This window comes from Pleurodeles waltl, chromosome 4_1 (assembly GCF_031143425.1).
Source record: "Pleurodeles waltl isolate 20211129_DDA chromosome 4_1, aPleWal1.hap1.20221129, whole genome shotgun sequence".
NCBI lineage: Eukaryota > Metazoa > Chordata > Amphibia > Caudata > Salamandridae > Pleurodeles > Pleurodeles waltl.
Window position 1 is genome coordinate 777643217 of NC_090442.1, and position 17073 is coordinate 777660289.

The 17073-nt window shown below is 44.5% G+C and overlaps 1 protein-coding gene across 1 annotated transcript in view; it reads right to left on the bottom strand.

Annotated features, from left to right (window-relative positions):
* The window catches only part of LOC138288161 (arylsulfatase A-like), a 480219-nt gene that overhangs the window by 281264 nt on the left and 181882 nt on the right, over nt 1–17073 (bottom strand). The window contains exon 3 of the mRNA XM_069229468.1: nt 16344–16584. Coding sequence (XP_069085569.1) covers nt 16344–16584 — 241 coding nt within the window. The remainder of the gene's footprint in view (nt 1–16343; nt 16585–17073) is intronic.

The window sequence follows — 17073 nt, forward strand, 5'->3', positions numbered from 1 at the left end:
AGGTAAACTTTGCATAACGCAACTAAAATCATATTATGACAATGTGTTTGTGGGAACGAGTGAAAGTAAGCATGTGTTTTTGTTTCAGAGTAAATGGACGTTCATGTTAAATGGACAGGCTCCAGCGATCCCTGGGCTCTATTATATATGTGGACTTAATGCTTATTACCGTCTTCCAAAGGGATGGTATGGGACGTTGTTGGACCTGGCTTTTTGACAGGGTCATCCCCAAACTTTTTGCCTCCTTCCTCCTATTTGTTCTGACCTGTTGTTGTTGGCTTTTGACCTCTGGGCACTTTACCACTGCTAACCAGTGCTAAAGTGCATATGCTCTCTGTGTAAATGGTACTATTGATTGGTTTATCCATGATTGGCTATTTAATTTACTTATAAGTCCCTAGTAGAGTGCACTATATGTGCCTAGGGCCTGTAGATTAAATACTGCTAGTGGGCCTGCAGCACTGGTTGTGCCACCCACTTCAGTAGCCCCTTAACCCTGTCTCAGGCCTGCCATTGCAAGGCCTGTGTGTGCAGTTTCACTGCCACTTCGACTTGGCATTTAAAAGTACTTGCCAAGCCTAGAACTCCCCTTTTTCTACATATAAGTCATCCCTAATGTGTGCACTAGGTAACCCCTAGAGCAGGGTGCTGTGTGGGTAAAAGGCAGGACATGTACCTGTGTAGTTATATGTCCTGGTAGTGTAAAACTCCTAAATTCGTTTTTACACTATTGTGAGGCCTGCTCCCTTCATAGGCTAACATTGGGGCTGCCCTCATACACTGTTGAAGTGGCAGCTGCTGATCTGAAAGGAGCAGGAAGGTCATATTTAGTATGGCCAGAATGGTAATATAAAGTCCTGCTGACTGGTGAAGTCGGATTTAATATTACTATTCTAGAAATGCCACTTTTAGAAAGTGAGCATTTCTTTGCACTAAAATCTTGTTGTGCCCTTCAATCCACGTCTGGCTAGGTTTAGTTGACAGCTCCTTGTGCATTCACTCAGACACATCCCAAACACAGGGTACTCAGCCTCACTTGCATACATCTGCATTTTGAATGGGTCTTCCTGGGCTGGGAGGGTGGAGGGCCTGCCCTCACACAAAGGACTGCCACACCCCCTACTGGGACTCTGGCAGACAGGATTGAACTGAAAGGGGGCTTGGTGCATTTCTTAGACACTCTTTGAAGTCACCCCCACTTCAAAGGCACAACTTAGTATAAAACAGGGCCTCTGCCCTACCTCATCAGACACTTGCTGGAGAAGAAACCTGAACCAGAAACTACATCCTGCCAAGAAGAACTGCCTGGCTGCTCAAAGGACTCACCTGTCTGCTTTTCTACAAAGGACTGCTGCCTTGCTGTTGGCCTGCTGCCTTGCTGAACTGCCTGGCTGCTCAAAGGACTCACCTGTCTGCTTTTCTACAAAGGACTGCTGCCTTGCTGTTGGCCTGCTGCCTTGCTGAACTCTTGTCTGGCTGAAAAAGTGCTCTCCAAGGGCTTGGATAGAGCTTGCCTCCTGTTCCCTGAAGTCTCAGGACCAAAAAGACTTCTCTCTTCCTCTTGGACGCTACGTGCGCCGAAATTTTCGACGCACAGCTTGTTCCGCGGCAAGAAAAACTCCGCACACCGATGCTGATCGACGCGACGCCTTCGGGACGACCGAAACTTTGACGCACGGCCTCGCAAGGACAACGCCGCCCGACTTCCCAGGAGAAATCGACGCAACGCCTGCCGTGAGATCAAAACTTTGACGCACGGCCTCGCAAGGACAACGCCGCCCGACTCCCCAGGAGAAATCGACGCGACGCCTGCCGTGAGATCGAAACTTCGACGCGCAGCCCCGCAGAATGACGGGCAGCCAGAAAACAAGCAGGAAAATCCACGCACAGACCCGGGACATCTGGGACTCCCCGCGAACCAAAGAAAGAGACTGTCCGCGCGCCGGAAAACAACACACGACTCCCCGCATGGAAAATAACGACGCAAGTCCGTGTGTGCTGAGGAGAAATCGACGCACACACCAGTTTTCCACGTACCTCTTCTCCTGTTGCCCTCTGAGAAGATTTTCCACCAGAAACCAGGTACTTTGTGTTTGAAAGAGACTTTGTTTACTTTCTAAAGACTTAAGACACTTTATATCACTTTTCAGTGATATCTTTACAAATTCATATTGCAACTTTGATCGTTTTGACCTGAAGATACCCAGATAAATATTATATATTTTTCTAAACACTGTGTGGTGTATTTTTGTGGTGTTATGCTATGGTATTGTATGATTTATTGCACAAATGCTTTACACATTGCCTTCTAAGTTAAGCCTGACTGCTCGTGCCAAGCTACCGGAGGGTGAGCACAGGCTGATTTTGGATTGTGTGTGACTTACCCTGACTAGAGTGAGGGTTCTTGCTTGGACAGAGGGCAACCTGACTGCCAACCAAAAACCCCATTTCTAACAGACGTGTTATTTGGGGCTTAGTTTTCCCAAAATTATATCAATTAGAGGACTTGAAAAGGTTTCTGAAATTGTCTGAATTACATCATAATAGACAAAAGAGAGAGACTGCTGCTAGTGCAGAAGGAGACATATTTGGGGCGATAATTCCTTCAGTGGGAGTTATCTTAAACTCAATAAAGATTCGAAAGTTGTCTACTATTGTGGATAACATGCTGACAAATTTTACAGGGGCTATACTCCTAATGGATACTGAACTTGCTGCGGAGAGGGCTATGACTCTTCAAAACAGGCTTGCTTTAGACATTCTTTTAGCGAAAAATGGCAGAGTATGTAAGATGCTTAATGAGTTTGGGAAAAGGTTGGAAAGGGACTTGCTAAAGTGGGAAATTGGTTTAGTAATATTTGTCATGGGATATTGGCAAAAATAATACAGGGAATATTGATTGTTGTAGCTTGCATATATGGATTATGGCTGTCATGCAAACTTAGTAAGAGAATTAAATTGAAAATGGAGAAAAATAATAAGAGGAGGGAAGAAAAGAAAAGGGAAAAATTGTTCAGGGCAAAATTAGAAGGGGAACGATTGAGAGAGGAAATTGAAATGAGGGAATTCTAAGGTGAAAATTGTAAGGGAAAAGGTTTGTGTGATAACAAGAGTCATCAGAGGAGGGATTGTTGGAGTGTGACCTTTAAATTTAATATTAACATGAAAAGCTTGCAATGTAATGTGTAATGAAGCTGCATAGAAAATGTGTTAGCATAAAAAAAATAATGTACGTGTTTGAAATGTGCCCACGGGGAGTGGCCACCAATGTATACTATGATTAATGAAACTGACTAATGATGAATTAACATTGTACTAATGTATGACTTTGTATTAGCATTAAGAGTTATGTATTAGGGGTTTTGCTAAATTACTCATTAGGCCTAGTTAGCGAGGGTCTGGGTCTGGCGACCTGGTCTCACATTAACTGTGTTTTCTCTAACGTGCAATGTGCGTTTTTTCTGAAGGACACTAAACTGTATTTTTCCAGAAGCTAGAGATATATGTGTAGCCGTAATAAATTCTTTCTCATGGGGCCCGACTTGCTCAAGGAAACATTCTTGCCGGATGCAACAGTGTAATTCGCAACAGGTGCAAGGTCGCCTGGACTAGGAGAAGACAATGGAACTACTGACTGGAGCGTAAAGTGTAACTTTTCTTACCTGACATTCCACCCGTTGAAGACGTCAAGCACGGGAGCCAACAGACTGCATGAGAACTGTGTTTTGTGGAAAATTCTAGTAAGGTGCGTGGAGAATTATTGGACAGAGATAATGATGCACCAAAATGTATCCAATAAGAAATTAAGGACTAGTTCGACAGTTTTGATATAACAGCGTGACCCGAGAAGAAATCTGCCATTATTAGCCATACTCAATTATTATTGGGACATTCCACGCCATTCTTCACCATCCCTTGCCATTCTACCAAGAAATTATTATACTTTGCTATTATTCTTTGAGATTTTGCTGTTCTGATATCTTAACCATCCTCTATTGAATCCGTTACCTGATATTGACTTGTCCTCCTTATGAGGGAAGAGCTTATTCCTAGCTATGCCATACTGAGATTTTTGCCTTGTCCTATCTTTGCTGATGGCGAATCGACTAGTGTCCTGAGGACGAAGACTGATGCTGATTGCTGATACGTTGGTGGGGTAACTATCTGATGAAAATTGTGATTGTCTGTTTGCCTTTGCTTTCTAGGTGTCAACTGCTCTTTTGACAGAGGCCATAGTTAGATGTTTTTCCATATTTGTGTTTGCCAAATTGTTTTGCATGAAGCCCAACATGCTGATGCTAATTCGAAGTTAGTTAAGGAATTCACTAATATCGGATGCATATAGACAAATGATAAGGATCTTGCTTTGTTGAATAATGTACTAATGCTAATCCGCTAAAGTTGATTCATGTTAACGTCGTGCTTCATTCTAATGTGCATGATCTATGCTTTGATAAAGTTTTGCTCTGATATAGTTATATATGCCAAGTTATAGTGGTTTTATAGTGGTTTTGATGCGCTTGTTGTTGTTGAAACGAATAAATATGATTCTAGTTTGTAACTAATAGGGAATAAATATCCTAACACTTACTAGATTTGTGTGGTTATTCATGGCTGAAAGGTCATAGTGCGTTCGTTGTATTGATCTATATTAATTGTTATTGATTAGCTTGATTAATTAATTATTGTGAATATTGATGGGGTTACTGACCTATTGATTGTGATGTCAAAGGATATCTCGCTCTGGGAAGTCTCCAAACATGGTCAAAAGGTTCACTGGCCTAGACGTGTCTCCTTGTCAGTTTACTTATCAAGGTTCTGCTGCGTTATCACCACATAAACTGTAAAGTAAAACAGTTTCACATAAGCGAGCCGACGGCCACCATGAGCGCAAAGCAAACACACAAAAGGAAACAGAATTCCGCTCTACTATGTTGGAGGAGCATCGCCCTCCCCCAGCCCCCAGCAGAAGCTGAAAACTGAAAAATGAAAATGATAATAAACAGTGTTTATTATCATTTTTATTTTTCAGGGGTCGGGCCATGGGCAATGACAGGGACAGAGGGGGAGAGCACAGCACTTCCCTCAGTGAAGATGTATGTTTGGCTGGCCTTCTCAGGCCAGCCAAACTCACATGCACACTGGGCTAGGTACAACTCGGCACAGTATTGCCGGGTTGGAGAGAGCAGGCAGAGGCTCCCACTCTGCCTTGGAGCGCCAAGCCAGGGCACTCCAGCCAATTCTAATGAGAGAGAAGCATCAGGATTGGTCGCTGGGCAGGCTGGGAGCGTGTGCCTGCAGCGAGCGAAGCAGGAGCCAGAAGAGTGGCAAGGCTGCAGCGGAGGAGAGTTTCTTTTTTTTTTTTATTCCCTTATGTTGTTGTGCCACCGACCCGCAGCTTTTTCCCTTCAGGAGCCACACCTGGCTAGCATATATTGTTAAAATGCATCATATGACAAGCAGATCGCATGAGAGTGGCTTAAGCAGCAGTGGTAAGAGAGAGCAGTGCAGATTGGAATGATTAATAAGTGAGAGGGACATAATATTTTGTAAAATAATAAAAAAAAATGGGTTTTCAAAACAGAGAAGCGAGAGAGAGAGTGTTCTTTGTCAGTGTGTGCGAGCATAAATCCAAGGAGAAACCCGACAGACAACTCACCATATCCAACGGAAAACATCTGTATCCAACAATTCATCAGAACATACATTTATCAGTGGGGTGTAACACCCCAAATGCCGCCCCCCCTTGAAGCTACACCCCTGAGTGGGAGTGAGGATGAGAAAGTGAGAGAATGTGAGTTAGAGTGAGTGAGGTACCCGGCAATTTAGAACTGCAGAGAGACAGAAAGTGAAGAAGTAAATGCTGATGCCTTTTCCCAAACACCCTTCATGAAGCAGAAGAAGGTCGAGAACATGGGGGACACATTTCTACTGTTCTACTGAAAAAAGGCAAAGAGTGAAACAAAGCAGCATCTACTAAAATATCAAAGGGGCTGGTCCACCTAAAACTGATAGCATGCCTGTGTACATGGACAAAGAACAGGGAAATCCTCAATAAAAATTCTGAAATGCTGGACTTGTTACAGGGTACAAAATCTTATTTTATGAAAATGAAAGTGTGTCTTTGCCTGGGCACAGAATGGTTTAACATAAGAATGGATGCAGGAAAATTGAGCGCTTGGTGTCCCTGACACTTGAGAATGCTACAGTCATGTCTATGCCTGGGCCTGGGTGGGAATAATGGACAGGGCAGGGCCATGAATTGTAAAGACCAATAGGACCACCAGAGGACAGAGTGGAAGAGTCCTTGTCCTCCAAAATATGTACTGGTGGGCCCACTGGCACCCCCGGCGCAATGTAACCACTGGGTTAAGGAGACGGCACTGTATGGCCATAAAGATAGGGTGTGACGCCGCGCTCTGACGCTGCGTCTCTTTCTGTCCTCGCGGGTGGAACACGCTACCGATATTCGGAGCGCCGTTCTCCGCGTTTTTTGACTATGCTTTCTGGGAAGCATATATTTCGCTCCCGGTCGCGCTACACTTACTTGTAGCCTTTTTTCTTCTTTTATTGTTGGTGGTGGGTTATTTGTTGGGCCTTTTGCCTGTCTCTATCCATGTTGTGTCCATCTTGTCTTCTTCGTGTTTTTGTCCCAGCATGCTCTGCTTTCTTTTATGCTACTTCCTTTTTCCTATACCGGTCTATGGGCTTTTCCCAATCCAAGATGGTGTTACTTCCCTTTCCTGTGATGTCACTTCCCTTTTCTCAGTATATAAGTCAGTCAGTCTTGTTCCTCCTTGCTTTGCAAACACTTCCTTCTGGTTGTGCTGTTCGCTCCTGTTCTTTGTTCCTGCTTTTTTGCCTTGGGAGATTTTTGCCTGATTCTTTGTTCCTGCTTTTGCCTTGGGAGATTTTTGCCTGTTCTTTTGTTCCTGCTTTTGCCTTGGGATATTTTTGCCTGTTCCTTTTTTCCTGCCTTGTACCCTGGATATTGCCTATTTTTGTTTCCTGTTGTCAAGTCCTGTTTTTTCCTTGTTTTCCTTCAGGAGTTCCTGTTACAGGTTTTTCCCCAGTGTTGGGGTTTTTTCCCTCTGGGACTACTTCTGAAGGATACGGTCTGCTTTGGCGTAGCCTGTCAAGCGGCACTGTGGCTACTAGAAGGGGTCGCCCTTATCTGGGAACATCCAGGACCTGTAGAAGACTTGGTGTATTCGCCAGTCCGAAATCCAGAGGTGAGAAGTCCAGCGCAGTACGTGACAGATTGCAACGGCAAAAGATTCCGCGTTGCGAGAGCGCCATGGAATATCCACAGGGAAAGGTGTCAGAAAATGCTCAAGCTATGTTACAGACTGTCCAACAACAAGCCCAAGAGTTACAACAGTTAAGGGCAGAGAACACTGCGCTACGACAGGTCTTGTCTTCCCGATCAATGGACATACCACCCGTATCTGCTACTATTCCTCGATATTCCGGAGATCCTTTAAAGATGAAGGAATTTTTGGACGCCCTGACGGTTTTCTTTGCCTTTCGTCCACTCCAGTTTTCTTCGGATAAGACTAAGGTGGGCTATCTGATCAGCGCCTTGTCTGGTCCAGCGCTTGCTTGGGCGACTCCTCTGGTTTCTGCAGATGACCCAGTCCTGGCTAACTATTCTGCTTTCCTGACTGTTTTCAAACAAATGTTTGAGAGACCTGGGATAGAAGCAGCAGCTGAAGAAGCCTTATGTGACATTCAGCAAGGTAATCAGGATGTACTGCAGTATATAACCCGCTTCAAACAGCTGGCAGCTGAAACCTCCTGGGTAGAACGCACCTTTGTAACCCTTTTCCGCCGAGGCCTGCGTGAAGAAATTAAAGATGAGCTTGTACACTCTTCTCCAGCTTGTTCTTTGAAAGAATTAATGGATCAATCTATGAACATCGAGTACAGACTTCGAGAGCGCAAGATGGAAAGACGTAGAACTAGAGCTCCATACCAGCCCGGTACCTTCTGTGCTAGCAGTCGGCGAACGGAAGATAGTCCATCTGAAGCCTCTCCACCACCCCATGAAGAGCCCATGCAGATAGATATGGTTCGTGGGCCATTGAGTCAGAAAGGGAGGAACGACGACGAATGGGACTTTGCCTATACTGTGGTAAGGCTGGCCACCTGATCCGTAATTGTCCGGTACGTCCCTCAAGGCCTGCGGGAAACGCCAGCTCCCGTCCCCTGTAAGGAGGAAGGAGACGGGAGGAGCTGAAGTACCATCAATATGTTCCTCCAAAGAAAGCATGTCCTCCCTGTTTATCCTCTCGGTCAAGTTACAAAGTTCACAAGATCAAGAAGAACATCTTCTGGCTCTCCTTGATTGTGGAGCCAGTGGACTCTATCTGGATGAGACCTGGGCTACTAGTAAAGGAATGCCCTGCATTCCTAAAGAAACCCCTGAGCAGGTTCACACAGTGGATGGCTCTCCGTTAACCTCAGGACCTGTGGTGGCCTCAACTCCTACTCTTTGTTTGACATTTGGGGGGCATCAAGAACACGTTGCCTTTGATCTCATAGGCTCACCTAATCACATCATGATTTTGGGAATTCCCTGGTTAGCCCGACACAACCCCTATATCAATTGGGAAACACGAACTATATCCCTAACGTCTTCCTTTTGTCAACAGAATTGTTATTCTACTACTTCTTATTGGACTCCAAAAAGGTCCTGTCAGTCAACTAAGGATAACACTAACTCTATCAATATTATCCAGGGGGTTCCAGATTGTTATCAGGAATATATCAGGATTTTTCGGAAACCTAGTAATCCTATTTTGCCACCTCATCGCAGTTATGACTGTGCTATTCCTTTAATTCCTGATGAAGGCGTTCCCTTCGGTCGAATGTATTCTCCGACAGACCAAGAAAAGAAGGTGTTAAGGGAATATTTAGATGACAACTTACACAACGGTTTGATTGCTCCTTCCACGTCCCCCGCTGGGGCTCCTCTCTTCTTCGTCCCAAAGAAGACTAAGGATCTGCGTCCTTGTGTGGACTTTCGTGAACTCAACAGAATAACGATTAAGGATCGATATCCACTGCCTTTAATCAGAGATATACTGGATGCCATTCAAGGAGCCAAGATATTTACTAAATTAGACTTACAGGGTGCCTATCATCTCCTTCGGATCAAGGAAGGAGATGAATGGAAGACTGCTTTCCGTACCCCTTTTGGGCACTATGAGTATCGTGTTATGCCCTTTGGACTGACCAACGCCCCTTCTGTTTTTCAACGATTTATGGATTCAGTGTTCTCTGATGTACTCAACCAATTTGTAGTCATTTATTTGGATGATATCTTGATATATTCCCGTGATCCTGAGCACCATGTAGATCATGTCCTGCAAGTCCTGGAAAGACTCAAGAAAAAACAATTGTTTTGTAAACCTGAGAAGTGTGAGTTGCATAAATCTGAAGTAAGGTATCTAGGGTTTTGTATTAATCAACACGGAATATCCATGGATCCTGACAAGGTCAGTGCCATATTAGATTGGCCTTCTCCAACGTCCATTAAAGAAACGCAATGTTTTCTCGGGTTATCAAACTTTTATCGTCAGTTTATTCAGAACTTTGCCCACCTACAAAGTTTCATAACACAAACAATTAAGAAAGAGAACCTGAAGAAGGGTTTCATTTGGACCAAGGAGGCTGAACATGCGTTTCAAGAATTAAAGACAGCCTTTACCCAAGCACCTGTGTTGCGTCATCCTGACAATACCAAGAAATTTATCGTCGTGACTGATGCCTCAGACAGAGCTATTGGAGCAGTTCTGCTGCAGAAGCAAGACAATGATGGATTGGAACATCCTATCTTTTATCTGTCACATATTCTATCAGAGGCTGAACGAAATTATTCTGTACTGGAACGAGAACTACTCGCTCTCAAAGTAGCTTGTAAGGAATGGAGGCATTTCCTGATGGGTTCCAGAGAGCCTTTTGAAGCTAGGACTGATCACCGTAATCTCCAGGGTCTTCGGAGCTTTCAGTGTCGCAACAGTCGTCAGGCTCGATGGGCTTTCTTCTTTAGCCAGTACGATTTTGTGATCACGTACATACCTGGTTCCCAGAATTTAGTGGCAGATGCCTTATCCCGCAGATAACCTGACATAGCCCAGAACTCATCTCCACATCTTATTGAGTCTAGCAGGATCATCGGAGCTACTCAATCTTTTCAAGAACGCGTTCAATCCGAGTACCAGTTTCTGTCTGCTTCAGAATGGGATAAAGTGACTCCTTTTTTGCAGAAGAAGGACAACTACTTCTATCATCAACATGCTCTCTTCCTACCTACCAAGAAAGTGCAGACAGAAGCCCTGCAAATGTGCCATGATTCTCCTATAGCCGGTCATCGAGGTATCAGGAAGACCCAGGAACTGCTTCAGCGATCTTTTTGGTGGCCTTCGCTAAAAACAGACACTGAAACCTATGTGTCAGCATGCCCAGTCTGTGCCCAGACTAAGACACCCCGAACTAAGGTGGCAGGTTTATTAAGACCTTTACCGGTTCCTTCCGCTCCTTGGTGTACTCTATCCACGGATTTCATATGCTCTCTACCTACTTCCTCTAGTAACCAAGTAATCATGGTAACCGTAGATTCATTCACCAAGATGGCCCATTTTTCAGCCTTGAAGAAACTACCAACGGCCCCAGAAATGAGTCGCATTTTTCTACGAGATATTTTTCGCCTCAATGGTCTTCCTCTAGAGGTCATTTCAGACAGAGGACCTCAATATGTATCACGTTTCTGGAGAGCCTTTTGTGCCTTCTTTAACATTGAGATTTCTTTATCCTCGGGTTTCCATCCACAAACGAATGGGCAAACTGAACGAGTGAATCAAGAACTTCAGAAGTATCTGAGATGTTACTGTAATGCCACACAAAGCAATTGGTCGGAATATCTTGCTCTTGCCGAGTTCTCCTATAACAACACAATACATAGTGCGACCAAGTCCACACCCTTTTATTGTACTTATGGATTTCATCCGAGGACTTTCACTACTGTTTCTCGAACATCCTCTTCTGTGCCTGCAGTCACTTATTTTTCACGACAGATCCGTCAAATCCAGGGCCTACTTCACACTACTCTCCTAGCTTCGAAACAAGCTATGAAGCGAAAGGCGGATCGTTATCGGCAAGCCGCACCTTTGTATCAAGTGGGCCACAAGGTATGGCTTTCTTCCAGATTTCTACCATCCCGGTTTTCCACCAATAAGTTCAAACCACGTTTTTATGGACCCTTTCGAATTTCGCACATCTTGAATCCTGTAGTTGTGCGCCTCCGCTTACCTCATACCTGGAGGGTTCAACCTGTTTTCCATGTGTCCCAGTTAAAACCCTTTGTTCCTGATCCTTACCATCGCCAGTTCCAACATCCACCTCCTCTTTCTATCAACGGACAGCCTGAGTATGAAGTCCAGGAGATCTGTGATTCCAGACTTTTTCGCCGCAAACTACAGTTTTTGGTCCACTGGAAAGGATACCCCCTCAGTGACTGTTCGTGGGAAGATGCTTCCTCTGTCCATGCTCCGCGTTTGGTTCGCCTGTTTTTTGACAATCATCCTGACAAACCTGGAGCCTCGGGGAGGGGACCTACTGTGACTCTGCGCTCTGACGCGGCGTCTCTATCTGTCCTCGCGGGTGGAACACGCTACCGATATTCGGAGCGCCGTTCTCCGCGTTTTTTGACTATGCTTTCTGGGAAGCATATATTTCGCTCCCGGTCGTGCTACACTTACTTGTAGCCTTTTTTCTTCTTTTATTGTTGGTGGTGGGTTTTTTGTTGGGCCTTTTGCCTGTCTCTATCCATGTTGTGTCCATCTTGTCTTCTTCGTGTTTTTGTCCCAGCATGCTCTGCTTTCTTTTATACTACTTCCTTTTTCCTATACTGGTCTATGGGCTTTTCCCAATCCAAGATGGTGTTACTTCCCTTTCCTGTGATGTCACTTCCCTTTTCTCAGTATATAAGTCAGTCAGGCTTGTTCCTCCTTGCGTTGCAAACACTTCCTTCTGGTTGTGCTGTTCGCTCCTGTTCATTGTTCCTGCTTTTTTGCCTTGGGAGATTTTTGCCTGATTCTTTGTTCCTGCTTTTGCCTTGGGAGATTTTTGCCTGTTCTTTTGTTCCTGCTTTTGCCTTGGGATATTTTTGCCTGTTCCTTTTTTCCTGCCTTGTACCCTGGATATTGCCTATTTTTGTTTCCTGTTGTCAAGTCCTGTTTTTTCCTTGTTTTCCTTCAGGAGTTCCTGTTACAGGTTTTTCCCCAGTGTTGGGGTTTTTTCCCTCTGGGACTCCTTCTGGAGGATACGGTCTGCTTTGGCGTAGCCTGTCAAGCGGCACCGTGGCTACTAGAAGGGGTCACCCTTATCTGGGAACATCCAGGACCTGTAGAAGACTTAGTGTATTCGCCAATCCGAAATCCAGAGGTGAGAAGTCCAGCGCAGTACGTGACATAGGGTGGTGGGTAGTTATAAAGAAATGTTTCATTTTAAGGTGTAGGTTAGCATAGGGTCAATACACTTATTCTTGAATCTATTTTACTCAATGTAGTGGTAATCTCAGAAGTGGTAATTTCAACAATGGCAATCCCTGCAGTGGTAATCTCAGTAGTAGTAATCACAGTAGTGGTAATCTCAGCAGTGGTAATCACTGCAGTGGTAATCTCAGAGGTAGTAATCACAGTAGTGGTAATATCAGTAGTGGTAATCTCAGTGGTAGTAATCACATCAATGGAAATCTCAACAGTGGTAATCCCTGCAGTGGTAATCTCAGAGGTAGTAATTTCAGTAGTGTTAATCTCAGCAATAGTAATCCCTGCAGTGATAATTTCAACAGTGGTAATCTCAGCAGAGGTAATCCCAGCCTGGAATCTCAGCGGTAGTAATCATAGTGGTAACCTCAACAGTGGTAACCCCTGCAGGGGTAATCTCAGAGATAGTAATCACAGAAGTGGTAATATCAGCAGTGGTAATCCCTGCAGTGGTACTCTCAGAGGTAGTAATCCCAGTTTTGGTAATCCCTGCAGTGGTAATCTCAGAGGTAGTAATCACAGTAGTGGTAATATCAGTGGTGGTAATCCCAGCACTAGTAATCTCGGAGGCAGTAATCCCATTAGTGGTAACCTCAGCAGTGGTAACCCCTGCAGGGGTAATCTCAGAGGTAACAATCACAGTAGTGGTAATAGCAGTGGTAATCTCAGAGTTAGTAATCACAGTAGTGGTAATCTCAGTGGTGGTAATCACATCAATGGTAATCTCAACAGTGGTAATCACCAGTAGTGGTAGTCTCAGCAATGGTATTCCCTGCAGTGATAATTTCTACAGTGGTAACCTCAGCAGTAGTAACCCCTACAGGGGTAATCTCAGAGATAGTAATCACAGGTGTGGTAATCTCAGCAGTGGTAATCCCTGCAGTGGTAATCTCAGAGGTAGTAATCCCAGTAGTGGTAATCTCAGCAATGGTAATCCATGCAGTGATAATTACATCTGTGGAAATCTCAGGAAAGGTAATCCCAGCACTAGTAATCTCGGAGGTAGTAATCACAGTAGTGAGTGGTAACCTCAGCAGTGGTAGCTCCTGCAGGGGTAATCCCAGAGGTAGTAATCACAGTGGTAGTAATCACAGTAGTGGTAATCTCAGCAGTGGTAATCCCTGCAGTGGTACTCTCAGAGGTAGTAATCACAGGTGTGTTAATCTCAGCAGTGGTAATCTCAGAGGTAGTAATCACAGTAGTGGTAATATCAGTAGTGGTAATCTCAGCAGTGGTAATCCCTGCAGTGGTACTCTCAGAGGTAGTAATCACAGAAGTGGTAATTTAGCAGTGGTAGTCCCTGCAGTGGTAATCCCTGCAGTGGGAATCTCAGAGGTAATAATCACAATAGAGGTAATCTCAGCAGTGGTAATCCCTGCAGGGGTAATATCAGAGGTAGTAATCACAGCAGTGGTAATCCCTGCAGTGGTACTCTCAGAGGTAGTAATCACAATAGCGGTAATTCAGCAGTGGAAATCCCTGCAGTGGTAATCTCAGAGATAGTAATCACAGTAGTGGTAATCGCTGCAGTGGTCATTTCAAAAGTGGTAATCTCATCAGAGGTAATCTTTGCACTGGTAGTCTCATAGGTAGTAATCACAGTAGTGGTAACTTTAGGAATGGAAATCCCTGCAGTGGCAATCTCAGAGGGGCTCATGTCAATGTAGTAGGTTCTATGGTGCGTATATGGACTCCGTGGTATTTTAGGTGGTGACATGCAACCCTTTAGGTGGTGACATGCAACCCTTCGTGCTCACGCAGGCTGAGTGCTGGGTCCTCCGTCAGATATGTTCATTGCATTTACGTGTGAATAATGCTGAAACATTTTCTGTTCATAAGGTTCTTCCCTGAAGAACATGTTTTAAACCAACATGTTTTAAACCACTTCCTCTGCGAGAAAAAGGCAGACTAGGGCATTATAAAACAATGGGACTCAAATAGAATCTATTTTACAAAGATTTGCAATGCAACGGGTCTTGCGTTTACTCAAGTTAAAGCTATTAGCGTTGTAAACTCCTAACCGGACTTTTCTTGCCACATAAACTGAAAAGTAAAACAGTTTCACATAAGTGAGCCAGGGGCCACCATGAGCGTAAAGCAAACACACAAAAGGAAACGCCTTCAGTGAAACATATCGGCAAAAGTGCAATTATCCATGTAACCAGCAAAAGTGCAATTATCCATGTAACTGGCAAAAGTGCAAATATCCATGTAACAAGGTCGATATCATGTAAAGCGATTGACTACTGCCCAGCGAGATTGCGCTGCCTACGAAATAAAGAGAAAAAATAGTGAGGAAACCATACGGAAAACATGGATACTTGTATTTTTCAGTAGTTGGCCGATGAGCTTGAGGAGGGCTAAACACCGGAAGAGGCATGACCTATGCATGCCCTCCACTAATGAAATCAAGCCAATTTTAAAAGGCAAGCCCACGAAGCAACCAAACGGATGTGCTTGACATGGGCGTGGTTAAAAGCCCACAGAGAGATTACACTAGGGAATGAGCGCTTTGCTCTCTACCCTAAAAAGCACTGTAAAAAATAACGAGAAAAAGAACTGTGTTACGGTGGGAGCATAGTGAAAATAAGGTAACCCAGATAAGGACTGAAAGAAGAATAAAAGTTCTTTGCTGCTTTCACCTTGAATGAGATCACAAATGATGTAGTTGTGATGAAGGATGACTTAGAGGGAGTTTCAAAATTTAGGGGAATTTTTAACTGTTGAGCAGGCTGGTGTATGAGTGAATCACAATATTAGAATGCAAAAAGGTATCAGATTACCTTCAGGAGTGTATACTTTAAGCTGCTTACAATTGAAAAAACGTAGCTATATATTTCGCTTAACCGTTTCAACCGTATGGTCAATTTTGCTCTTTTTGGTGGTCCTTATCCTAAATTACGTTGTGATGCATCTTTTAATATTTACGTTTCTAGTTCATTTGAGGTGGAATGTACTGTTGATATCAAATTACATTTTATTTTGATTAATGCCTATCTTTTTAATTATTTGATAGTTAAAGCTGTCCTGGCATTCTGGGGGTCATTATGACCCCGGCGGTCCCGGACTGCACCGCCGGCGGTGGCAGTAGTACCGCCAACAGGCTGGCGATGCGAACCACAGTATTATGACCATGGTGCATCCGCCACGGTCATACTGCCGGTACCGCCAGGCTACCGACAGCCGGCAGCCTGGCTGTCATAATCCTCCAGGGCAGCGATGCAAGCAGCGCTGCCCTGGGGATTATGAGTCCGCATCTGCCAGCCTGTCCATGGCAGTAAACACCGCCATGGACAGGCTGGCGGTAAGGGGGACTTGGGGTGCCCCTGGGGGCCCCTGCACTGCCCATGTACTTGGCATGGACAGTGAACGGGCCCTGAGGCACTGCCCGAATTATGGGCAGTGAAATGTGTGACGGGTGCTGCTGCACCCGCTGCACCTCAACATTGCCGCTGGCTCGATTACGAGCCGGCTTCAATGTTGTTGTGACTTTTCCGCTGGGCCAGTGGAAATGTCATAATTGGGTGCCAAACATAACGCCAGCACTGGCGGTATTTTGGCGCCCATGGCATCAGATGATGTCATAATGAGGGCCTATATGTTTAGTGGCATTAATCAAATGCTTGGCGTTTACTCTGGGTATCCCATGATGCTACTGAGAAATGTGAAAGCTGGAACTTGCAAATGACTGATGCTGTAATAGGAATAATACATTTTAAAGGCCAGTAGACTGTTTATACATCAGTGCTGCAAAGATCTGCCAATACTGTTTCACTGTCATCTCACACTTACCATATGATGACTGTAAGGTACTCCAAGAAATCTTTGGAATCCTTGGTGTGTAGGCAAAAATGTTCCATTGGCACCATAACCCAAGTGCCACTTGCCCACCATTGCCGTGGAATAACCATGAGCCTGAAGAACCTCTGCGGTGGTGATCTCACTAAGTGGAAGGCCTCCCCGAGATCCAGGAAGGAGGACATCAGTGTATAATCCGGAGCGTGTCTGGAATCTGCCAGTGAGTAAAGCAGCCCTGAAAATAAAGACAGGATCCGCATTTTGTACAGTAACTTTCACAGTGGGTGGCAGGTAATCAGATAGAGATGACACAAAACAGAAAAGCTGTTCCTGACAAGTAAGACTGCATAAGAATGGCAATAACATAGGAATGGCTAAAACCTGCAGCAAGTAAAGCAGTTGGTATACATTATTGGAATGACTCAGCATGCAACACAGCATTCATTTGCTTTTCTTGCTTATAATGAATAGGCCTGCCTTCGAAGGGAATGTGACTTTTGCCCTAAATTAGACTGCTGGTCCCTTTACAGATACTGTCTCACTAACACACACGGTGCTTAGGTTGCTTATGGAAGTGAGAATCGGTGTTATTCAGTGCTTAATTTGTGTTGTTTCCGGTACTTATTTTTCTGCCTCAAGCGTTTACTGCGAGCAAAAGACACATATGGGAAAGACGAAGAAAGAGAAAAACAAAAAAGATAGAAAGCAGAAAGCTGCAAGAGAG